This window comes from Anabrus simplex, chromosome 1, assembly GCF_040414725.1.
Source record: "Anabrus simplex isolate iqAnaSimp1 chromosome 1, ASM4041472v1, whole genome shotgun sequence".
In the NCBI taxonomy this organism is placed as follows: Eukaryota; Metazoa; Arthropoda; class Insecta; order Orthoptera; family Tettigoniidae; genus Anabrus; species Anabrus simplex.
Window position 1 is genome coordinate 130,049,778 of NC_090265.1, and position 26,489 is coordinate 130,076,266.

Below are 26,489 nucleotides of genomic sequence, written 5' to 3' on the forward strand. Positions count from 1 at the left end.
TTAATCGTTTGTGATGAACAAAATTTCTAGTTAATGTTGTCACTTTCAAATGCAGTTGAACCTGCCCTAACAGACACCTTTATTCAATGGACAAATCTGTATACAGACATTTCTCCATGGAACTGATTATTTTTTTTACATAAGACACATGTTAAATAAGCCTCATTTAAGCTGACACCTCGAATTCCAGATAGCGGACTTCGCCATTAGTCGTGGACTCTTTATGCATTCCAGGACACTTTCTTTACACAAGGCTATGTCATTCTTTCTCTTAATATCATTCTGCAGACATACTGTATGGGAATTCCTTTTGAATGTTTGTGCTATTTCAAGTCCAAGAAAAAGAGAGAAGAAACATACATAGAAATGCTGAAGTAGCCGTGAAGTTAATAATTGTTCTGTACATGGTTCTTCCCAAACCTTTTGTTAGGGTTGTCTTGTGTTCTAATTATTGTACATTCTGAGAATTCTAGTTGCACAGATTGTTTACTCACAAGTTACCAAGGGATTTTCCAGTATATCTTGCATCATTGTACTATATTTTTAACACAGATTGTTGCTGATAAGGTCGCAGTCAGGTTTTTCAGTTAAACTTGACAAGGAAGAGACTTTCATGTGCTGACTGTTGATGCAGAAATACCATAGCATTTCAGTCATCCAGTAAACATGAGTAGGAGGGACAAGCGTGTTTAGACCTCAAGTCAAGAAAAAGTGTAGTGTGAAAGGACTTTCAGTGAGAAGAGCTCCCTGAAAAATTAAACTGTGGGAAAACACAATTGTGAAGAATAAAAATGATATTTTGAGTGGGAGGAGTCAAGGAATGAATGAAAAGAAAGTGGGAGTCAGTTTTTTCAGAAGTGAATATTGCAGTATATGAGTTGTTCAAATGTGTTTGAGCAAAGAAACCGTGAGTGAATGGGCCAATGTTATGAGAAAAAGTGCGAGAAATCGCAAATAACCTGAAAGTTGAGGTTAATTGAATAAAGAATTTGTTTGTCGCGCTCGGTCGTTTATCCCTTTTTGAGAATATCGCAGTAAAGAAAAATGTGCTAAATTTGTACACCCATCTGAATGATTACTTCCCGAAGTCTTGTAATGAATTGAAAGGCTGTAAACTCACTTATAATATGTCCTAGGCAAATATTTAGTTAGTAATTATTTAGAATAATCAAAATAAAGATGCTTATATTTTAAGGTGGATGTTCTTTGGTGTTAAATTGTTTGATTAATTTTTACAACCTCTTGTAACTGACATTCATTCATGGAATCGACAGTGTCCACAGAAGAGAGGTGCGACTGTATCATTATTTTATTGTGTTAATATTCTTCCATTCAGTTATTGAAGTTCAGCTTATTCAATGATATATGGAATGACCAGAAGAAAAAAGTTGTATAGCATAATGATTTTCTGTGGAGTGTTTAAACAAAATAAACATAATATTTCAGTTACACAATGCTGACCAACTGGCTGACTGGTGTATGAATCATTTGTGTACCAATTACAACAAGCTGTGTAAGATGTCACCCAAATTACTACGTGGTCTTCATCCTGAAAATCAGGAATACCTGAGTGAGCATCGGTGGCCCCCTGTTTGGTAAGTTGCTCTGGTTTAACAGAACTATTGGTGTTTTTCTATAGATAAACCTGTTTTGAACTAGGAGACATTACAGATTAAATATGTAGTATAATAGCAGACACACAAACAAATATTACAGGTTATTGTAAAAAAAAAAATGCACAAACAAATAGAATAAATTGCTTCTCAACAGGGAAAACTGAAAGGCTAGTATTGCACAGTCAAGCAATGTACAATGTTGCAAGTTTGTATAGAAATGGTTTGGGAGATTCTTGTAAGTATAATAAATAGTATGATGTGGATTCAGGACTCAAAAGCCCAAGCTATCCTAGTTTTTAAGTCTGTAACATATAATCCAGTTTCAGTTCAATACTATTCAGAACATTTGATGCAATATCTTGATTTGAATTTTTGACATCCAGAATAGACAACAAACTTGACCATAAGAGAGGTAAGTTAAGGGGTCCACTTTTTCAGTACAAATAAATGTTATAATGGTTAAGTTACAACATGTTTACTTGGAGAAATAAGCATAGGTACATATATACAAACATATACATTACACAAAATATTATAGCATTATGATTAAATAAGAGTAAAAAGGGGAATAAAATTGTGAATAGATATTTAATCACAAGTTCAGAACTTGGCACTCATTATCAAAACAACCCATGGAGGGTGAATTAAAATAGTAATCTAATTGTACAAACATGAGTTAGGGCTCAACAAATATATCTTTCTTTTAAAAATACATATAACATTTTAAAACTTTGCTTAAGTCCGAGATGAACTTGGTAGTCAAAGATTCACTTTTTCAGTACAAATAAATGTTATAATGGTTAAGTTACAACATGTTTACTTGGAGAAATAAGCATAGGTACATATATACAAACACTTTTGATGTCACTTATTAACTAAGAGTGTAGTGAACATTTTCTTTGAGCTTTTGACAGAAATACAATATTTAATTTGTGTAATATGTTCCTCTGAGAGCTTTGAAGTTGGTTTTACATCATGGCTGTGCTCTTGTCTGTGGTCTGTTGTTTTTATGTTGCAATGAAACGTGTAAGGTGGAGACCAAGTGTTTGAGCCAAGGTTTCTACGCTGTTCGCAGTTCAATGCAGAACCTGTGGTGTAAAAAGGAAATATTTATATAAGTTGAAATAGTGAAGAAAAAGAGAGCTTAGGCTATGACTGAATGAGACTCACCTCGGGTGGCAAAGCTGTGATGCGTGATGAAGAGGAACTGAGCATGATGGATAAGCCTGGGTCAGGGGAGCAGCTAGCGTTGGGGTAGGAAGGGAGAGGGAAGGAGGAGGAGCGGTAGGGGAAGTGTGAGGAATGGAAGGAAGGGGAATTAGGGAGGGTGATGCGGTGAAAGCGCGTGGCGTGAGAAAGTATTACGCATAATATGAAAGACAGATCTATTATTCGGAATTTTAATATTTTTGAAACATGCAATGAGAAAATCGAACAAGATCTTTGGTTTCTCGGAGATATCATTTAAGTTTAAGTTTGAATTAAAATATTGATCTAAACGAATGCAGGAGTTTTCAGTAACATCTAGTAAAGAACCTTTATTTAGAACTTCTAATACCTCAAGATCTATTTCAGTAAAGTTATGTTTAAATTCTTTCATATATGTGTTACAGTGTATTACACAGAATTTAACCCCTAATTCTTTTAAAAGTGTCACAAAACAACGCTTTGTTCCTCCCCATCGACAGAATGTTCAGTTTAGAACAAACAGACTTTGGTTAAAGAATGAACTAAAATTTCTTTATGAGAAAAAGTCGTTTTTTAATCATCGCTTGTATGAGGCTCACCTCGAGGCTGCTACCTCACTCACAAGGGCTCAGTGGAATCTCTTTTAAGATCAAGTCCAAGTTAAGCTGTTTGGCTGAAGATGACGCTAAATAGTGTTGAAACTAGTTCCAAGTAAACATGTTGTAACTTTACCATTATAACATTTATTTGTATTGAAAAGGTGGATCCCTTAAGTTACCTCTCTTATTTTCTCAGTTCAATACGGATATAAGATGAAATTCTTAAATTTAAATAAACTTGACCATATCGGTCCTTAATTGGTCCGTATTGACTCGTACATTATTATTATCCAGAATAGAGACAATATTTTCATTAGGTAGCTAAGGCTCTCTTGGTAGGTAGTCCTGTATATTTTTTTCATGTTCATTGCAAAAATTGCAGTGTGTGACACTGATCCCACTTGAAAAATTGAAATCTATGTAATGTTTAAAGATATTTTCTTTTCACTGAAATTATTACAGTACACTATTATGTTTTGAATATACATCGTAGCCTGGAAACCAGGAATAAAGATATGAACAGCCCCACCCCCAAGAAGCTTGTTTCTACTTTCCAGCTTCATTAGGAAAGCAAGCATCCATAATCACTGCGTGGATCTTCTTGAGAATTCATTTTTCTTCATGTGAAGAGTCAGGGACTGGGAAGAAATAGATTTGGAAGAACTGAGATTATTGACAGAAGAGTCCATCTATGAAGAAGGCTGCATTGAGTTTGTCTTTGTTCTTGTCTTTCCTTTGTGTTTCTCCTTGTGGCCACTCTAATCAGTCATTGAGTTATCCTTTTCTCCTTTCCAAGACACGTGACTTCCCCCCCCCCCCTTCTATTTATTTTAACGTAATTTAAAGGCCTTGAAATATTCGGGTTATGACAGTATGCAGTAAATAAACTTAAATTTTATGCACCTAGTTACTTCAGTAGCCACAAAATGGAATATAACTTCACTTTTTCTTTTCAAATTCACAGATAAATTCCTGCCACAGTGCAAAGGTGTTAACCACCATTACATAGCAGCGCATCACTTGACAGGATAAAGCAGGAAATGTGCTTAGAGACACTGAATGTTTTTACTTGTTTTGATGTAGAGGACAATGGATCCAAGACTGATAATGTTGATTTTTTGTTGATTTTACACAATGAATTTTCACATGCTTTATTTCAAATCATATTTCTGTTGAAATGTAATATATGTACTTGCAGAGATTAACCATGTGTTTGATTTTCATTATAGCACACTTTTTGGCAAACACTTTCATGTAATTATTTTTTGTTTTTATCCAAATGCTGCATTTAGTTTTGTTGCATTTTTCTTCTCTGAAGAAATTTTTGCTCCCTGGTATCTCTAGTTATGCTAGTAGCTATGTGCACTTAATCTTCTTAATCTGACTCTATGTCACCCAGTATGCACAGGATAATAGCTGAACTAATGGATGTAATAGTAATTAAAGAGAATTCAACAGAAGAAGTATAATTTTCTAAAACATTCTTCCCTCATCTTCTCAATACAGGTACCTCAAAGACTATGACTACTACCAGAAATGTGCAACAGAGCGTGAGAAGGAAGAGAAACCATCACTAAAACGGAGCCGCCATAACTCGGGCTGTTTGTGTTTCACGGGAGGCAAGTCCCGAAGGGAGACTCTGGGTAGTGCAACGGTATGACAATGCTGTAGCGAGCACCGGCGCCCACTGACTTTGGCTGTGGTGATGGCCGTGCTCGTGTGTACCGTCTTTGCCACCTTCATGCTGCTCCTCACATGAGGAGAGTGCGACCAGTGGAAAGTTGATGCCTGCTCACATAACTCTGCTCATGTGTGTTCTCACTCTGGGCTATGTTGAGGTATGACAGTGCTGCTTTTTTGTGCCATCTTTGCTGATGAGGCTCTGTCAGTGAATGAATAATCATGTGCCTTTTTTCTTAATGTTTTTCTATAGCTTCCATCTTTAAAGAATATGTACTTAAGAAATTGTTCTGCAGTCTTATAAGTAGATATATGCATAAATAGACTAGTTACCCCCTCAGTTGAGTTTGTTAAGTTTTAAGGAAGTAAGAACTGTATGTGGACATTAATGAAACCATCCTGAGTAAGCTATACACTATCCTTGTGACATTGTTTGAAAGGATATCTCTTGCTTATAGGTGTTGAATGTTGAGTGTTGGTGTATTTTACCCATCATATGGTATACAGTTTCAGAATGTTGTATTTTTTTTATTCCTTTGTTGTAATTTGAAGCAAACTCTCATTGTATGGGATCATATGGGGAACACAATGGTATAGCAAAATGATACACTGCTGGGAATGCAGTGTATCTTAGCATAAGTAATTTGTATTTAGGTAGGACTGATCAAAATATGGATTGTAATGATAATGTTGTGATTCATATGAAATGTTTGTAATGCAGCTAAGAATACTGATTGTAAAGATTATCTCTGTGTGGCCCTAAAAGCCTACCTGTTCCTTGTTCATTCATATAGAAAATGTGTATATTCAGAAATGTATGTATTCATTTTAGGTGGGAAGGTTTGAAAACAGTTTGAAAATATGGAATTAAGATTGTTAAGGTGCAACTTCTCAATCACTGACATAGCCTTCAACTAACCTTGCCTTGATGGGCACTACTAATGCTTCTTGCATTGAAGAATCATTGGAATTGAATGTTAATTAATTGTGATATTAATTTTCCATGAGGAGGATGTTATTCAAAGAAGAGACAATCAGCCCTTTTGAGGAAGTTATCTTCATCTTTTGGAGAGGGTTAAAATTCTCATCTATGAGACATGTCTTGCTTCATAGAGGAAAAGTGCTGAATAACACTGGCTATATTTTCAATTACTATGAATTGAAAATTGAATGATCATATCGTGAAGGAAGCAATAATTTTATAACAACTTGCTTGTTAAGCAGCTGGCTTCTTGAAGGAATTTCATAGTTTATGGAATTACAGTCCTCACAAAAATTTACTCCTCCACACCAAAGTAAGAATAAGTTGATTTAGGTTGGTAAATATTTCAGAATTGCTTATCAGACTTTTTTAATGAATGCTTCTATTGTGATAATTATTATATGATCAATGATTCATACATTCCACATTAACTACACTTCCATAAGGGAGTAAATCACTAAGGAACAGTTTGATTCCATCAGAACATTGTACATCAATTTTTTAAAGTGAAATACAAAGACTTTTGAGCATTTCTTGTTTTTTCAGCTCACATGTGCTCACTTTTGAATTTCTGTAAGTGATGATGAAATGACAGATTTGTAAGTAAACCACTTTTTGCTGTGCCATGACTGGAATTTTGAGTATAAACTATGTACGTGCAATTGTAGCTATTGAATGTGTGTATTGAATGACCAAGTGAATGTGCAATAAGTTGCTGCTTGGAGGGAGACTGGACTGTCACTGCCTTTTAGTCATGTAGAAGAATGGCAGGAGAGTGTTACTGGGGACTGGCTTGTGAAAGTTGCTCTTAATAAATGACTAGTTTCCTGATAATATTTTAGATCAGATTTTTCTACTTAGCCCAGCACTCCAATAAATTGTACTCTGTTAACAAAGAAACTGGAAGATATCTACCCAACAAGCCTTTTCAGATGCCAGCCAAACACCAGATTGCTTCAACATTTGAAATCATCCAGCACTGCGGCTGCATTTCATGTCACTGCTCTCTTATATTTGGTATAATAAACAATGTGATCTCTGAAGGTAAAATTTGAGAGTACTTACATGAATTGTGGATGCCAATAAGCTTGTTTTTATGGAACCCCTTTCTCATACTAAATTTAATTATGATCAGCATCAGTAAATATTGCTAATTGATTGTGGTAAAATTCTTGTTCATTCTGTGAAATTAGGTATTGGATAAAATCTAAAATGTACTTAATGGGAAGTTGAGACATGGAAACAAGTTTGTTGATCTATTCCTTATGACTCCAGTCCCTTTTCATCACATATAGGGCAGTTTAGCTCATTTCATTAAGAAAACATGCACGGGTATTTAGAGCAATTAAGTCTCTTCTCTTATTTCTATTATACATAAAAATTTTATAATAATACAAAATGTGCACAAGTTTATACATTATATTATATGTAAAATATAACATAAATTAGTTTTTGTTGTCTTCCTTTCTTCCTTTCACTCAACAGTGTAAGATCCTTCCATCCTTCCTGGGCCAAGGTTGTACTGATCAGTAGATGCATCATTCACTGGCCATTGTCTGGCTCCATGGCTAAATGGTTAGCATTTTGATTACCAACAGGGTCAGGAATTTTAACCATCGTTGGTTAATTTCGCTGGCACGGGGGCTGGGTGTATGTGTCGTCTTCATCACCATTTCATCCTTATCATGACGCACAGGTCGCCTACGGGTGTCAAATCAAAAGAACTGCTCCTGGCGAGCCAAATATGTCCTCGGACATATGGCATTTCATTTTTTTCACTGGCCATTGAAACCTGATAGCTACTTTGTAGTTTAGTAACCAAACATTCTTTTGATCATGTAAATTTGGGGAAGACTGCTTGCTGCTTACTCATATGTACCAAAAATATTTGTGTGTGTTATATTAATTGAATCTGAAGCTGCCTCCTTTATGCCCAGGTTCTCTCCATATTGGTAATGGAATAAAAGAAAAAATCAAATCAAATAATATATAGAAACAGGAATATGAAAGGGAACACATAATGGGATAAATACAATGACAGGTCAGTGTGGGGAAAAAAAAGAGCAACAGAAAGAGGAGGATCAACAGGAAAACTCAAAAGGACAAGGAAAATCTCCACATCTTCAAATACTGCCATGTTGAAGTAATAAGCTTTCTCCTCATCAATTCCAGTTCTTCCACATCCATTTCTTCTCAGTCTCCGAAGAGCCCATTTCTGCTTCCCAGCTTTGTTAGGAGGGCAGGCTTCAACATGCATTGGGGGGCCATGTTGACAGATCTTCATCTTGTTGTGGACAGTGTATGATGAGAGCAAAGCTGGTTAGACTCAGAAAAAGAGATAAAAAATTAATACAACTGGTAAAAGACTAGGAACATAGGACAAACATAAAAGGAGAAAAGGTACCCAATGGATGAATATAAGTAATGAAAAGGAACATGATGATGTTAAGATTGTCACCTTCTCATTTTCACAGTTTTAGCACTAGTGTGTTTTTGAGAAGATTTGTGGAAAATTAAAGTTCATACTCATTCAGACATGTAGAATAAATACATGCTTTCTTATTTTATTGTGAAATTAAAACTGACCCTAATTTCCATAACAAAATACCCATAATGAGATTTTTTGTTCATTAGGCTGATACCAGTTTTCAGGTTATGACAATATACATTGGCACATCTATTTAATGAACTTGAGGTTCCTAAAAAGAATAAAATTAAATAGAAATGTTCTTATACAGAAATTACCCTTTTAAAAATAAGAAAACATGGTATTATTTAATATGCATGTGTGTAGATAGGTTCCAGTATTTTTGTACTTGGTAAAAACACTACTCATCTAAAATAACATCAACCACGTAGAAAAATGCCTGATGTCTTGCTGAACCATTTTAGTAGAATGCTGGTTCCAAAAGTGTTCGGATTTATTGAAGCAGTGGAAGGTGTCTTTGGGTACATTTTTGGTAAGCTGAAATCCACAATGAATGGTGTGAAAAGCAGTCATGATTTCCTTTCTTTGGAAGTAGGGAGGGAAGGAAGAGGGGAAGGGTTGTCCCTACCTCATCTTCATTTTGGACGAAGTTGAGAATTTCATCATCTGGTGGATAATTAGCTACATCATTATCTACATTCTCTCTTAAAAATTCATATAGTGGTTCCTCATTAATTTAACCTGCTGCTTGCAGTTGGTCCCCGCACTCTTTAACTTAGAACACTGCACTGTATTCTTCTTCTGTTGCTTTCATAGAAAATGCTGGTTTTATGAAATGGTTCCTAAGTGTTGTTTCTGAAACACCATTTTGCCATACCTTTGACAGTTTTGAAATAGACATTCTTAGATTAATGGTATTATCAGGTAGTACACCATTTTCCAAATGTGGAGTGAGATATTCGAGAATCTGTGTTTGGTAATAAATTTGCTGATTCCTTGGTTCAAGGGTTGCAATTTTGATGATGTGTTTGGTGGGAAAAGACAAGCTTCATATTTACCCATTTGTTTGCTGAAAAAAGGCAAGTGTGCTAGGCATTTGTCTATAAAGAGAACAAACAACTTCTCTGCTCTCTGGAACCATTTAAACAAATGGAAACGCACAAGCCACTTCTTGAAAATATTACCTGCCATCCATGCTTTCTTATTGAAATCATAATAAACTTCTTAAGATTTGATCCCTTAAAACATCTTGGCTGCTTACTTTTTCCTATCACAGGAAGTTTTTTTTTTTTTTTTTTTCCCTTCCTCTCCCCCCCAATATGTTGGCACAGGCAATAGCATTCTTTGGTACGTTTTCCTCCAAAGCATTTGTCAGTCTTAAAAGCTAATGTCTTGTTTGGTAAGCACTTAAAAACAAATGTCCTGTGTCATCCATGTTGAAAACATTGTCAGGCTCATACTCTTTTAAAAACCTTTCTAAGACTTTAGTTTTCCAAATGCTGCAATTTTCCTCAGATGCTTCTTGAATTCTTTTCACTATCTGGAACTTGTTTGAATATTAAATGCCCCAAATTTTCTGCATATTCAGCTGCCTATTCTTGAATAGGCATGGTTTTGTCACAACCATATTCACCTACTAAATACCTGTTCTGTCTACATCCTCATAATTCATTGTTTTGGGCCATTTTTGGCCACTGTCAAAAGGTGTCAGATTCTCCAAAATAATGTCACGAGTTTTAAATACTGTCGACAATGAGCTAGGCGGAATCCTGAATGTCACTGCAATATCGCTTTTTTTTTACATCATTTCCCACTTCTTTCAAGATAAAAACCTTCTCCATAATGCTCAGAAATTTTCTTTTCGACATACTGTACTAATCTGCACTGGTTTGGTAGCATTTACAACAGAGACGTCCAGAAATGAGTGAAATATGAAACTGTTCCTGAATTGCTATTAAAACATAAACATACTTTTGGTGATTATTCAGTGATGCCATTTGTTAAAACAACAATTGAACTCAGAGCACCTCAATAAACAAACAGCTTTTATTGCCAGGCCGTGTTATAAAATTTTTTCAACCAAAATTAGTTTGATAAATAGAATATATTTGTTTAAATAGAAATATTTTGCAAAGGAAGCTTCACAGTTTCCCATAAAGTTCAACATATAGAGTGTTTCATTAAATATAAGTTTGTTAATAGAGGTTCCACTGTACTTACCTGCTAGTTGAAACTTTTTCTATGCTAGGGGAAAATATAACTGTAACCTAGAGATTGCTGGGCTGGGTAACTTAGGTGGTAGAGTGTAGGATTTCTGAGCTCAAGTTGGCAGGTACAATCCTGGCTCAATCAGGTGGTATTTGAAAGTGCTGAAATATGTCAGCCTCATGTCGGTAAATTTACTGGCATGTTAAAGAACTCCTGTGGGACAAACTTCTGGCATCTCAGTATCTCCAAAAACGGTAAAAAGGACAGTAGTTGATGGAATGTTAAATCAATAACAGTATTATTATAATCTAGAGATATGTGGGACTTGCAAAATTACCGTATAAAACTAACTTCCAGAAAATGCTAATAAATTAATCATTCAGTTAGTAAAGGGATTTAACCCATCACTGGCCACTATAGGAGCATTTTGGTCATGATGAATTTGGAATCACATTTTCATGGAAGTGATGAAGGTTTCATTAACAGAAATAAGAGGCTAGGCTATCATGAAAGCTGTAGAAAGGAAAGACCAGATGAAGACGACAAAGACTCTTCCCACACTGATCTGTCATTGTGCATTCCTCTTCATGTTTCAATCTCTGTTTTTATCTGTTTTACACCACTTAGATTTCAAAAAGAAATATACTAACAGAATATTTAATATTCTGAAGTATGACCATCCTAAGTATACAGGGTGTTACAAGAAGGAATACAGGAGGCAGTAGTATGGACTATTTCAAGAACAAAAGATAATATAAGCACGTGTCGAATGTCCAAGATGTGTGGAATTACAGTTGTGTGTATTTATTGCATTGTATTCAAAACAAACTTCAAGTACACTTTTAAAATCTATTCAGAGGATTGCCGCTCACCCAGTTGCCTACACCGCAAGCCTCTCTCCCGCCAAGTACTTGGCCGCAATGCGGCCAGCGCATATCCGGCACCGAGTCATAGAGTGTTTTCACAGAAGATTTCCTGTACTTTATGAAGGTATTATGTATATCTACACGCTAACGTAATGAAAATGGCATTGGAACAACACACTGAGCACTAAACACGTGAACCATTGACTAAACCGAACCTTACGCTGATAAAGTACTCAGCAGACTGCAAGGGGAGGGGAACTTGTGACGCCGAGAAGTGCATCACGACAAAGTGCTTAGCGGGAGACAGGCTCGCGGCGTGGGTGACCAGGCAAGTGACAATCCCCTGAATAGATAAAAAAAATGTCCCTGTATTTACTTTTAACATGTAGGTGATAACACAACAAAAGTCAGGTAGAGGGAGAGACAGTGTTTTATGCAACCTTACAGAAACACACAAATTACTTATTCCTACACAAACCCTACGTAATGTGCGATAGTTCAACCCACAGAACTTATTGATGCAAAAACCTTGTATAGTATGCAATGGTTCAACACCAGCATTTTTTTCTGGAAAAAAAAAAAATTACTGGTATTCATTCGACCTGTCCCAAACATAGAATACTGGAGTCACAGGTGTCATATAACCATATTATACTACCAGGTTGCAGAGGAGGACATCACTATACCAGAGACCTCCATCAGATTATACTAACAAAGTGATCAAATTCTACTGCTTTATCGCGAGACTTCAGAAACAGCATCAGTTTCTCTTCTCTTCTCTTCTCTTCTCTCAAACTGGCAACGCTGATAAGATGCCATTGTTCTTTGATATGCCATCAAATAACACAATTAATGCAGCCGGTGCATCAACCGCTCTAGTTAACACTACTGGAAATGAAATGAAATATTACAATACACTGCGATTTAACAGTGACCACCGATGGCAGAGAGCTTCCACTGTATTGCATATTTAAAAGGAAAACATTGTTGAATGAAGATTTTCTTAGGGGCATTCTTGTCTGAGTACCTACAAGAGAAAGGTTGAATGGAGGCCAAATTAATGGAGGAATGGTTGAAGAAAGTGTGGAAATGTTGACCAGGAGCTTTGCTGAAAGGAAGTCTATGCTGGTGTTAGACAGCTTCCACGGCCACTTAGTGGATGCTGTGAAAAAGCAGATGAAAATTATGCAAACCTGTTCAGCCATAATCCCAGGAGACTTTACTTCAGTTTTACAGCTGTTGGACGTCTCCATAAATAAGCCATTCAGAGATTATGTTGGGAGGTTCTACGCAGGTTGGATAGTAAATCATAAGCATAAGATGACAAAAGGCGGCAAAATCAAGCAATTGTTCTTTTGTGTAATCTGCAAGAGGATCATAAGTTTTTGGGGACTAATCACACTTGATATCATTATTTTTATTTATTTTACTTTATTAATTAATTCCAATGAGCCAAAGGCTCATATACAGGAATTGTACAATACAATTTGTTTAGCATCTAAAATTAATATAATACATATACATTGGCTGCAAATAAATACATAAATTTGTTATAATGAACGTTACTCTAAATATTTCTTTTATGTTACCATTGCACAAAGTCTTATCAAAAAAGTCGTCTACTTACTTAGGTACTGATTCCATAGTACTTTTTTAAATTTAATTTCGAAAGGTGGCAGATTGGAAACTGATTTCAAACCTCTTGGAAGATGATTATATGAATGAATGGCTGAGAACTTAAAACTACAGTTGCCATACTTATATGAGTGTATTTGAAAGAGAGCTATGTCACCTGTTTGTCGTGTGTTATAATTATGAATGTCTGAATTGAGGAGCATTTTTGCAAAACTCGACATTTGCAGCAAACATCATTTTTCAGGAAATGTGTTTTTTTATTTTCACTTAGAAGCATATGCATGAAACATTTCAAATTTTTGTCGATATTAGTTCCAATAGAGACAAGCACAGTACCTGAATAGAACTTGTTGAAACTTAGGGTGGATGAGATAAGATTAGAAGATAATTTTCTCAAGTCTTTTCAAAAGTTGATGTATGCAAATATTCTGAAACTTCACATTACCACTTAATACACATTAATACTCTAACTGAATGATAATACTTTTGTTTATCATATTATTTACTTATTTTTATTTTTGTTACTTTGTGAATAATATTTTTTGAATATTTATTTATTTTTTAGCTCCATTGTCATACATTTTATAATATAGGCTACTTGGTATTGTAAGATTACTTAATATTATTAGATTCTAATATACATAGCATCAAGCAATGTAACATAAAACAAAATAAGGTATTAACCTATATTATCAGTCCTATTTTAATGAATGAACACATTAAAATCACACAGCTTAAATTTAAATTAAGTCTTACAAAATAAAGTCTACTCAACTCATCAAAACACATAGCCATGAGAAGTCTGTTACTTGTTTTCTAACACGACCCTGTAGAAATCCACAGTATCATCCATTATTTCAAAATATTTCAACAGAGTTTGAACATCCTTCTTTTCTTTGCTCACCATATTTTTCTTTGGTAAAACAGAAGATTTCTAAATGCTTCATGGCTGGATTTCATTTTCAGAACTTCAACTTCCACTGAGTATGCGAAATAGGTATCCTGTACTGATACGGAGACTCTCTTATGTCTCTTATTATACGTGACAACACGTTGACTATTCATTTTAAATGGCAACCTTGTTCGTAGTACCTTTTAAGGGTGCCATGTTTCTCTAAGATATCATAGTATTATTGGGAAGCAGTATATTTTCCCTGTCTTCTGTAAGATTTCTCACTTCTACTGAACACTCTGTCTGGAGCCATGTAGCTGTGTTCCCGAATAAGGAAGAAATGGAGAATATTATTGAATAATGTACCCTTTTTCCAAGAAATCAGTAAATGTGGCCAGGATGACACTGTTTTTGTTTTGGCTGCTACAAGAGTCTGAGAATAAATGTATCGTGGTAGGGCCATCATTGTGCAGTTTTTTTTCCTAGGTTAAAAAGAAAGTCCAATAAAGCCGAAGCAACTTTGTTGCAACCTCTTGAGGATTCTGTTTCTATCTGAGAGATATGACAGTAGACTTTCCTCTGCCATGATGGCTCTCTCTGCATTTATACCTTTTGATGTGATTTTTAATGGCAACCGTTATGTCCTTGTGTTCCTTGCCTGTTGTGTCACCACCTCGATTTTCCTTAGGTAACTTCCCAGTACGATGAAACCTACTAGCCAGATAAGATAATCTGTCCTTTGACATGCCAGAAATTCCAGACAGGAAGTATTTTACCAGTTTTCTTCCTAATGCTGTACTTCGCAGAAACCATTTTCCTCTTCCTAGCACTTTCAATGTTCACTACACTGCGCTGAGGTGTGGAAATGTGCATATACTTCAATAGAAACTTGTCTTGATTGATCTTGTTTAAAGAAGTCACATGATGATAGAATTCTGTGATATCTTCATAGCAGAGTTCAGCAGCTTTGCATTGTTTCATCCTTTTAGTTTCTGTACTTGTGAGCAAGTCTTTGAGTCCATGAATGCATTTAATATTAGGTTCGCTTTTAGTTCTTGCCAGCTTTCCAGGTACTCTCTTCTTGTATCTAGACTTTCTTCCACCGACACATTCCTGAACTGGCACGCCAGCTTCAGAATCTTCAGATTCATTATTCATACTGTTGCAGAATGACAGTAACTTGCTTAGAACTTCTCAAGGAGTGAGTTTTATTCTGTTGACGACAATGAGGGCTAATCGCGGGAACATGTGGCATGCAGTTCCAAGAATACATCCTTTCAATAAAGGAGTCCAGCGTTCCATTGTTCCACAGAACAACACTTCCGATTATCCATGAGAATGCCACGTGATTAATAGTTAACTGCATTTATCGAGTTTTGCTTTAACTTTCTGAGAGTATATATCAACTTTTGCAAAAACCTAGTGATTTCAACCACTTCTATACACGGCAAATATCGACTTATGCAAAGGATGATTGCACAGGATGGTGAGCAAGGTCAAACTGATAACATTGGCATGCATAACTCAATTTAAAAAATGTTTGCATTCATCGAGTTTTGAAAAAACGCTCCTCAATTCAGTGTGTAGTTACTATCGTGAAGGACACTGTTTAGTTTATTGTGAATTAATATTGATGATCTAAAAGCAGTGCCATAGATAAGGGCATACTTTTACTATTAGCGTATAGAACTTGAGTGGGTGTTTCAAAAGGAAGATTATAGATATTTTTGATTGCTCTATTTTGTATTACCGTAAGTTCATAGAGGACTGTCTTTCTGCAACAAGACCAAATTACGTTTAGGTACTGTAAGTGACTGTGAATGAGTGAGTAATATACTGTAAGTAGAACTTTCCTACGGACTATATATCTTAATCTTCTCAATAGCCCAGATACTGGAGCTATCTTTCTTGCAATATAATCAACATGCTCTACCCAGCTTAAATGTTTATCTATTATTAGACCCAAATATTTAAAGTGATCGACCTCACCTATTTCCATGTTGTTAATACCTACCTTTGAATGATTAATATTTTTTATACTCAGCTTACTTATTATCATATATTTAGTTTTATTGATGTTCATAGTTAATTTATTGATACTGAGCCACATGATTATTGCGATTATATCTTCTTGCATATTATTGATTACCGAGTCCACTTTATCACCAGTGTAGAATACATTTGTATCATCAGCGTAAAGCATAATTTTACCTTTTAAATTTAGAATATATCATTTATGTATATCAGAAACAATGTAGAGCCCAAGATAGACCCTTGTGGAACCCCACAACTCACCTCTTTGTCCGTGCTTTGATAACCATTGATGGAAACAAATTGCTTTCTTCCACTAAAGTAGCTGCGGAACCACTCTAATACAACGCCACGAATTTCAGCATCTTCTAATTTTGGTAACAGAATTTTGTGATTAAAAAAAGTTGTAAGTAAACAGGAATTTCGTATCCACTTAGTCGACAGAGAACATACCAAGTGGGACCAACAACTACATGAGGCTCTTCTGGCCATCAGACAGTGGTTTAACCCTGCCATGGGTTTCTCACCTGCAGAACTTTTCCTTGGACGTCCCATCAAGAGAACTGGCAACTGGAACTTCATTCGTGGACAGAGAGAGGGACAGGAGGATTCTACTACATGACTTGTGAGGAACCAGCAGCAGATTCAACAGATGCACCACCAAGCTGAAGAGCGTTCAAGGAGGGGAGCCGAGAGCAACTAGCGTTCCAGGTCTGAAGTCCCTTTCCTCCAGTGTGTCGTTGTGTAGTGAACCTGAGATTGTATATAGTATTATGCACAAACCCATGCTCCAATGTTCAGAACCCCTGGGGCTCCTTTTAGTCGCCTCTTACGAAAGGCAGGGTATACTGTATGTGTAGGGCGTTTATAGGTGGTGTAGTATTGTAAAGGAGAGGGCATACAAGTCTCTGGTAAGGCCCCAAATAGTGTATGGTTCCAGTGTATGGGACCCTCACCAGGATTACTTGATTCAAGAACTGGAAAAAAAAAAGAGCAGCTCGATTTTTTTTTTTTTTTTTTTTTGGGTGATTTCCGGCGAAAGATTCATGTTACAAAAAATGATGCAAAGTTTGGATTGGGAAGACTTGGGAGAACGGAGACGAGCTGCTCGACTGAATGGTATGTTGCGAGCTCAGCCAACTTACTACTATCTATTTTCACTAGATCGGTCGAAACTCGCTAAGAAAATCACGAGGAGCTAAAGCCGTGCCTCTTAAACTTATATATATATATATATATATATATATATAAACTTTATTGCGCACAAGTTGTGCCGTATTAGGATAATTAATCAATACAGAGGTCTATGATTGATTTCACACGATTTTAACACGACAGTACGTGATATCGGTCACAATGTTTATCACAGAGTTCACATATGCACATCGAGTCTGGGTCGTGGTATGTCTTCGACCTACAGATTTTGTGATGGTAGCCATGGACTGCCATGGAATTTACAAAATGTCTCAGCTCCTGGTTTGTGCCGGTCCATGCTCTGTTCATCATGGCCTCTGAATAGTAGAACTCTGGCCATATCTCCTTCTTTTTCTTCTCCCTCTCTAACCGCAGTTTCTTCCAGTTCTCTGTACAGGGCAGATTGAATTTCCATCTCAGGTCCTCTATTAGAAATGTTTCTCTCGCGAGTTCGTACGCTAGTCTTGACTTGGTGTACTTTGAAATTCCGAGGGCTGCTTTCAAGAATCTGGCGTTCACTTTTTCCATTCGTATTAGGTCTTTATAGCTTAACTTTTCCCATGTTATCTCTATTCCGTATGTTAGAATAGGAACGATTTTGGCTTCAAAGTAGACTATAGCTGTTTCCAGGGAAAGTTTGCTTAATGGCATGATGTCGTAGATGGCTTTGGTTGCGGCAGCTGCTCGTTGTGTTGTGTGAATTCTGAATGAGTGTGCTGTTGTCTGGACCGTTACGCCCAGATATTTGAAGCTGTTCGTAGTTTGTAGAGGTTCATGTTTGAGGTAAATTTTGTCCCTTGCGGATAAGCGTCCTCCTTTCCTGAAGACCATGTGTACTGTCTTTTCTGCGTTTATTTGCAGTCCGTTGTATTCAGCCCATGTTCCTAGAGCATTTATTCCTTTCTGGAGTTCGTTAGTATCGTGAGAACCCATCACCATGTCGTCTGCGTATATATAAATATTGAGGGACGGAGCAGAAGTTCTTATTGCTTGGACCACGTCATGTGTGGCTACGTTGAACAGAAGGGGACTAAGGGGGTCTCCTTGTAACACTCCGTTTGTCTGTATAATTTCTTGCGAGGTTGTTACGTTGTCTGAAATTATGATGGTGTTTTTACTCAGGATGTTGTGTATCAAGACGCTTAGTTCCTTGTTTTGTTCCACCATCTGTTCTAGTTTGGCGCATGTTAAGGTCCTGTTGAGATTGTCGAACGCTTTTGTAAAATCGACAAATACTGCGTGGAATTTTCCTTTCGGGAATCTTATATCCTCCTCGATGTCGTCTATGAGGTTTTTGACTGCATGTAGGGTGCTTCGGCTTTTCCTGAATCCAAATTGTTCCTCTGGGATCTTCTTGTCGATTTCCTCTGTTAGTCTTATCTTCACAACATTCGTCAGAATTTTGAGAAAGTTGTTCTCTAGCGCGATTCCCCGGTACGAGTTTGGGTCAAGTGGCTCTCCTTTTCCCTTGTATATCATTCTAATTTTCGAGGTTTTCCAGCTCACCGGGATTTGTCCTTTATACAGACATAAGTTCATCATGTTCGTGATTGCTGGGATTAAAACTTCCGAGGCTGCTTTGATGTGCTCGTTAAATATCCCATCCGGGCCTGCTGCCTTGTTTTTCAATGTTGATATAGTGTTTCTAATTTCCTCTGTTGTAAATCTTCTGATGTCATCGTATTGTCTTGTTATTTCATGAGCTTCGTTGACCCTTTGTTGGTTTAGGATGTTCGTGAAGTGAGCCTCCCAGATTGGCATCTCTATTTTCCCCATTGTCTGTGACTGTCGTGGCTCTAGAGTAATGTAGGGGTTTTCTTTTGCTTCTTCCACCATTCTTCTAGCCTCGAGTTCTGTGAAATCGTCTCGTTTCTTCTTTAAAAGGTTTTTATATTCTTTTCTGAGTCTGCTATATGTGATCAGGTCGTCCTGATTTTGAGTGCGTTTGGCCACGTGAAGGGCAGATATGACTCTCTTTCTCTCTGTATAGCACTGTTGATCGAACCATTTCTTTGCCTTTCTCTCGTTTATTGTGGAGGTTGCGGCTTTGATTATGTCTTCTAGCGCTGTTGCAGCAGCATCTAGGTCCTTATAAACTTATAAACAGATTGAAAGAGGCACGTCCCAAAAATAACAAAATTACGCAAATCTAGGGTTAATTTAAATGAAACATATTTATTATCACAAACCGGGAAGAAATCAGTACAAGACTGGCATAAAAGAACAAATAAATAAGGATATGTGAAGTCAGTTACTCACATACATGTTCAACAACGGTCCATCCAAAGGGAAATTTACACAATCTCAACATTCTTCCAGATCTAGAAGGCACGGTAGAGGAAGCTGTTTAATAATATAACATTTCTCTCACCACACAGCGAGTACAGCGCTTAAGATATCGAAATCCCTCTCAAAATAGGAAAAATAATCATCTCGAGATACATCATCAGAATCTATACCCTCACCTTTTTATATAACAAGCCCCACGGAGATTAAATCCCCAATAAAATCAAAGATGCCAGCGAAATCAAGACCGGCTGAAAAGAACAGTCATGAAACACAGAAGAATAAAGAAAAGGGTTGCCACAGTAACAAGAAATAAATAAACACGCGGCAGAAAGGCGTGAAAGTGAGGTTAAAATCCAAAATAAACAGATAAATCGGCTAGGAAGGCAAGAATTGAAAGTAAGACAAAATGAGAATAATGATATTTTTTTCCTCCTTATGAGAACGCATTGATGCGCTGCATTTGCCACTTAAGTGGGTTTCTTCTTGTACTTTCGCATTCCATCGTAATAATAATAATAATAATAATAATAATAATAATAATAATAATAATAATAATAATAATGGCTAGTTACTGAAAAGTAGCACAGGCCCGGTAATCACACCACACTCACGCACACACATAGAGACAAGCATACGAAATATAAAGTTCTATACTGCAGTGGCACGACTCACGACGACAAGCGACAAGAATCGTGCAGCATAAAAATACTTCTGTCAACGGCTCAGGAGTTCGATCTGAAAGCACAGATCAGAAACCTGGATTGCCGCAAAAGGGGTATGGCACACCCAGTCCAGACACACAACGTAAACAACTTACTCGCTGCATAACAAGTATTCATACCAGGCAGAAAGACGAACATGAATCATACAGTATCAGCGACAAAACACAGTGTAGAGCACGAACTCGAGCCAAGACATCGAAGTAAATAAAAATTAAAGGTCTCCAACCAAACACAACAGCAAACCCATCACGTACATGAACAATCGGGCCGATGCTACTTTTCGCTCTTAGCCGAAATGAGCACACATAAGTAGACATGTAAAGGAAGGGAGGTAACAGAAAATAAGTCTGCAACAAGATAATAAAAGAAATAACACACAAAACGAGATACCTCCTTATAAACAGGCTTACTACCTATGGCAAACAGGAAATGATAGGAACGAACATTACCTCGAGAAGTAGTCATAGTTCCGACTCAAAACTCTGAGAGTCGTACAGGATAACGTTTCAAAACGTTTATAATACCTTCTGTAAGAGAAGAAAGCCACATTACAAAAAAGTCTCCATCTTATTCTTTCTCAGCGTCAGACTGTCAAAGATCACACAACATGCCGGTAAGATAGAAAGAAATGCTTCGGCGATCCTCAGCTGCCATCTGTATAAATAGCGATAAATTACACATCGGGCACGGCGAAGAAGCCACGACAGACAGACATAAGACATCGCATGAAATGCGGCATCTGAAGAATATGAAAAGAAAACAAGCAGGTTATGAGGTGTGGCTCAGAGCTGTCAGTGGAGAGATGGCGTGGAATGACATTAGCAGACGATTATGTTTGAGTGGTGTGTTTAAAAGTAGGAAAGATCACAATATGAAGATAAAGTTGGAATTCAAGAGGACAGATTGGAACAAATATTCGTTTATAGGAAGGGGAGTTAGGGATTGGAATAACTTACCAAGGGAGATGTTCAATAAATTTCCAATTTCTTTGAAATCATTCAAGAAAAGGCTAGGAAAACAACAGATAAGGAATCTGCCACCTGAGCGACTGCCCTAAATTCAGATCAGTAGAGATTGATTGATTTTAAATGTATTTTACTATGACGGTCCTGAGTTATGTACAAACAGTGTGATACAGACGGAAATAAACAGTTTCCATCAGCGACTATTGGGATAATTCGGCGTTCCACGTTTATAACATCGTAACGAAAACGACGACGAAGAACTGAAAATAAAACACCATAAAACATCACCATACAGGACAATGTAATATGGAGAAATAATAACAACGAAGGAAAGTGAACAATAAAAGCGACAATGCACTAATGCTTTGCTAGGAACCGTTACAGAGAGTAAGCCACATTATGAAACGGCGGAATACTGCAAATTCAAGGTTAGGAAAGTCAGAGAGCAGCATTGAAAATCTCTCTACGCAGCAACACTGAAACCGGACATGGACAGAACATGCACTGCTTTCTATAGTCTGGAGGAAGGGCGGAAATAATTGTAATCTCCCAGCGACTAAGGTTTCATATCTTCACCAATATCTTTGACCATATGCTAGAGTGCAATACAAGGTCTAATACAGGTCAGACCGGGTGAGTTGGCTGTGCGGTTAGGGCCGCGCAGCTGTGAGTTTGCATCCAGGAGATAGTGTGTTCGAACCTCACTATCGGCAGCCCTGAAGATGGTTTTCCGTGGTTTCCCATTTTCACGCCAGCCAAATGCTGGGGCTGTACCTTAATTAAGGCCACGCCTGCTTCCTTCCCACTCCTAGCCCTTTCCTGTCCCATCGTCGCCATAAGACCTCTCTGTGTCGGTGCGACGTAAAACAAATTGTAAAAAAAAATACAGGTCAGGACACGAATGCTACTTATGGAGCCGCTATCTTGAGTCTCGCTGTGGGCGCTAACATTTATAACGTGATAATCTGCCAAGTAGAAGTCGTTCGCGGATTGTAGACAGAAAGCATACTTGTCGCATGTGGGCGAATAACATTATGAGCATGTTAATTTCGTAAAATAAAATACTGATAATAGGACAGTTCCTAGTATAGGCCACGGCCGCCAACCCCGTCACTTTCTTCGAGCATCTCCTTCAACGCCACAAATCTCCCGGCCTGAGAGACGGCGTCTGAGGCCCGCCTCCCCCTTCAGGGGAGGAATGAACACTTTTAGTAGTAGTAGACCCTACTTATAATACGAGGTAGGTAAATGCAGAGTGGGTCTCGGCCCACAAGTGGCCACGGCTGATCCGTGGTCCAGCAGCTCTGCACTCTTACCGGCCAACCGATCAGAGGAGCGGTGGCCGCGGCTCTACCGTGGCTCTACAACTCTGCATCCGGGAGACGGGAAAGGGCTGGACCTCAGAGCTGGTCCCCACCGTCACCTGCCCTGAAAATGTTTTCCCATAGTTTTCCATTCTCCAGCAGTAAGGCGAATGCCGGGACAGTTCCTAGTATAGGCAACGGCCGCCAACCCCCTCGCCTACTCCGTGCGTCTCCTTCACCGTAACAAATCTTCCGGCCTGAGAGACGGCGTCACCGTCTAAGAGGTCCGCTTCCCTCTTCAGGGGAGGAATGAAAACTTTTTAGTAGTAGTAATAATAGCGGAAATAAATAAAACAATAATGATGGCACACATATATATATAGTCTACATGTACCTTTCATCTAAATCACATTTCATAAAAATCGGTCCAGTGGGGAGTTGTTGGCGAATTGCAAAACTACTACTACTACTAAAGTGTTTTGATTCCTCGCCTTAAGGGGGAGGCGGCCATCTTAGACGGTGACGCCGACTCTTCGGCCGGGTGATTTGTTATGGTGAAGGAGATGCTCGGAGAAGGTGAGAGAGTGGGCGGCCGTGGCCTATACTAGGAACTGTCCCGGCAGCAGACATGTTAGCCACTCTACATTCTTTCTAGCTTGTTGATCTGTGCAAAGTATAATGAAGATGAAATGAATGATAGTGAAAGAAATTGGGTAAGGAGCTGGAAGGATTGGACTGTGGCCTACCAATAGGAACTCTCGGCGTGTGCCTGGAAGTGAAAATGCGAAACCACAGAAAGCCATTCTCAAGACAGCTGACGGTGGGGCTTGAACCCGCGCGTCTCCCAAATGTAGAGCTTGGCTCCATGTCCGCAGCGCGTTGATATGCTCGGCCACTCCACTCGGTAATCTGAAACAATATACTGAAATTAAAATTTAAACAGAGTTGACGTGTCATATTTCTCTTATTTATTTATTTTATGCCTTTGTATGTGGCGAAGTTAGGGCTCACGGGTCACGGCCCTCTCTTACACTTAACCACTACGTACAGTACATAATCACATACTTTGGTAAAATAACATTAGCAGACCCTAGGAGCTACCTAAATTTATGGAGTAATATTACAACAGATTATAATTGTTTATTTTTTTTATGTTTTCACCACGCTCATATACTAACAGCAGCACTTGAAGAATTTTAAAACTCTAATTGAACAATGCCGCTTTATCTCAAAATGAACATCGGAAGACAAACATATTGAATAATATCCGTGTGGAAAAATTACTATGTATCTAAAGGCTATGGATAATAAAAGTTATTACTATCATTACTCACAGTTACGAAATGTCAGTTGGACTACTCCATTTTTTGTAGTTTCATTTCACGATATTATTTTGGCAAATATCAACGAAAGTAGATTTAGGATTAATACTTTTAACAGTATTATCCAATATAACAATCTCCATAACTCTAAATTAAGATAAATCGGGAATCAAAGTCAATACCTTTTCCACAGAGGGGTATTCATTTTTACCGCACAGTCGTAGGCCGTCAGCGCCACGTGTCGAGCTATGAAAGTTTTTTTTTTTTTTTTTTTGCTAGTTGCTTTACGTCGCACCGACACAGATAGGTCTTATGGCGACGATGGGATAGGAAAGGCCTAGGAGTTGGAAGGAAGCGGCCGTGGCCTTAATTAAGGTACAGCCCCAGCATTTGCCTGGTGTGAAAATGGGAAACCACGGAAAACCATTTTCAGGGCTGCCGATAGTGGGATTCGAACCTACTATCTCCCGGATGCAAGCTCACAGCCGCGCGCCTCTACGCGCACGGCCAACTCGCCCGGTAGCTATGAAAGTACTCAGATTACAGTGCACGGACCCGTTTCTCAAGGCCGGTAAGGAGCTAGCTAGTGCAGGGAGTATGGCCCTTCGTCCACCAGTATAACGTAACCCAACTTAAACCCAACTTGTTTAGACAGTTGTATGTTAGTTGCGTTGCACGTTCTTCGTCCCAGTAGCGGCGATTAGGGAAGGCGACGACGCCCCTCCACCCCCACCCCCACCTCGTGGAGAAAACTACATTTCTATTTCATTTTAGCCGGTTGAAACTAGGAATTATAAAAAAAAGCCATTTGTACAAGCCTTGTTGTCTTATCAGCTAATTCTTTACTTTATTTTCATTAAGTATTAGCGAAAATACGCACAAAATGTTCGTCGCTGCTAACCGGCTTGCATAGCGCCACAGCAAGTAGTGGAGACTTTGCATATGCTCTGAGAAAGGGTAGCAGGGGTATACTTTTTGCCAAGACTTGCCGCGCGCATTCGTCCGCCTGGCAGTCTCTTTAGTGTCTGTTAGTTTGTTAGTATGTAGTCAAATACTAAATTATTTTTAATTGCATAATCACGCCGTAGACTATTTCTATATAATAAAATTGTAATACATGTGTATATTGTTCCTTTGGTGAAAACCTATTATTATCGCACTTAAGTTGGTAAAACCTTTTACCTGTGGAAATTCGCTCAGAGAGCATCAAAAACTTACCACTTTGTAGCTTTCTCTTTTTCAGTTTTCATATATGTATCCCGCTGCCCCACACCCCAGCCACCGCCCACTATATCCTACTAACTCGCGTAGGCTACTTTTTCTTGTCTGTACATTTTGCCCTCCCCCCCCCCCCCCGCACACACACACACACACACACACACACACACACACACACACACACACACACACACACACACACACACACACACACACTCTTTTAATTCCCAATCGCCGCTACTGCTTCGTCCACTGCCGCAACTCTCCTGTGACGGTCAAATTCTGTTCCAGAATGACAAGCCGTGCGTTTCGAAATCGGAATGTTGTCGTTGCGTACTGATACTTGAGAAAGCTTCAAAGAAAGTGTAAATTTTCGTATTCATCCTTTCATTCGTGAAAATCAATCCCGTGCGTTAGCCCGAGAGCTTGAAGAAGACGAAAAACGGATCAAATGATTTTACAGGATGTCCATGGAACTGTTCAAGAAGCTGGTTGGAAAACTTGCCCCAGTAATCACGAAGAAAGACACAAACAGGAGGAGATGTATCTCATTGGAAAAAAGACTACTGATTACTTTGAGGTAAGTTGTATTTGTAATGATTGTATTTTACACAATCATTTTTAACATAAAGTTTCAATGATTCAAAAGTTCGATATATAAGAAAATTAGAAATGCTTGAGGGTGCTGAAAGAGAAAGAAGAAAAATGAAATATTAAACAGCCCCAAAGTTTATATTTAAATACACATTACGAATCATAAAACAAAAAGATTTTTCACAAAACAATGTTCGAATAGAAGCAAAGAACCAATAATAAACTACGCATTTGGTTTGGCAATGCGTTCCCACCAATCAGATGAGGAAGGCATTATTGATGGAGGTTCTAAAGCGCCTCAGTTGCAGGAAAATCAACAGGTGATGGTGTAGTCATCAGATGTGGTGACGATGGCACTGTTGAAATACCACTCCCTTCTGATGAAGTACCACTCACCTTGTGATCAGATGGGGGAAAATAATACATTATTATCAGCCAATTGTAGCACATCCCTTCTGAACTTTCTCTCTTAGTGCATCTGGCAGTAAAGTGAGTAAAAACGTATTTCTAGGTCTATCTTCAGTTTCGGTGGTCTGCTGCGTGCAGAAGTCGATGAAAGCTTTGTCGTTAGCTGTAATAGCTGGTTGACGTTTCCATTTTTGTTTAGCAGTGTTGTTTGTCTTTAGTTTCACAAATATAGTTGTAGGCTGGGACTGAATTGTGGTAGACGCTGACGGCGAAAGTGCTGAAGCAGCCTGAGATGCATTTGATGAATTGTATTTGATGGAGCAAGTTCGGCTGAAGGTACGCCTTCAT

The 26,489-nt window shown here is 38.0% G+C and overlaps 1 protein-coding gene across 9 annotated transcripts in view; it reads left to right on the forward strand.

Moving 5' to 3' along the window:
• The window catches only part of RhoBTB (Rho-related BTB domain containing), a 591,168-nt gene extending 583,653 nt beyond the window's left edge, over window positions 1-7,515 (forward strand). For all 9 annotated transcript variants that reach the window (XM_067156992.2, XM_067156979.2, XM_067156998.2 and 6 more), the window contains 2 exons: window positions 1,447-1,595; window positions 4,910-7,515. In XM_067156992.2, the coding sequence (XP_067013093.1) occupies window positions 1,447-1,595; window positions 4,910-5,063 (303 nt within the window). In that variant the 3' untranslated portion in view covers window positions 5,064-7,515. The remainder of the gene's footprint in view (window positions 1-1,446; window positions 1,596-4,909) is intronic.
• Window positions 7,516-26,489: the final 18,974 nt, after the last annotated feature.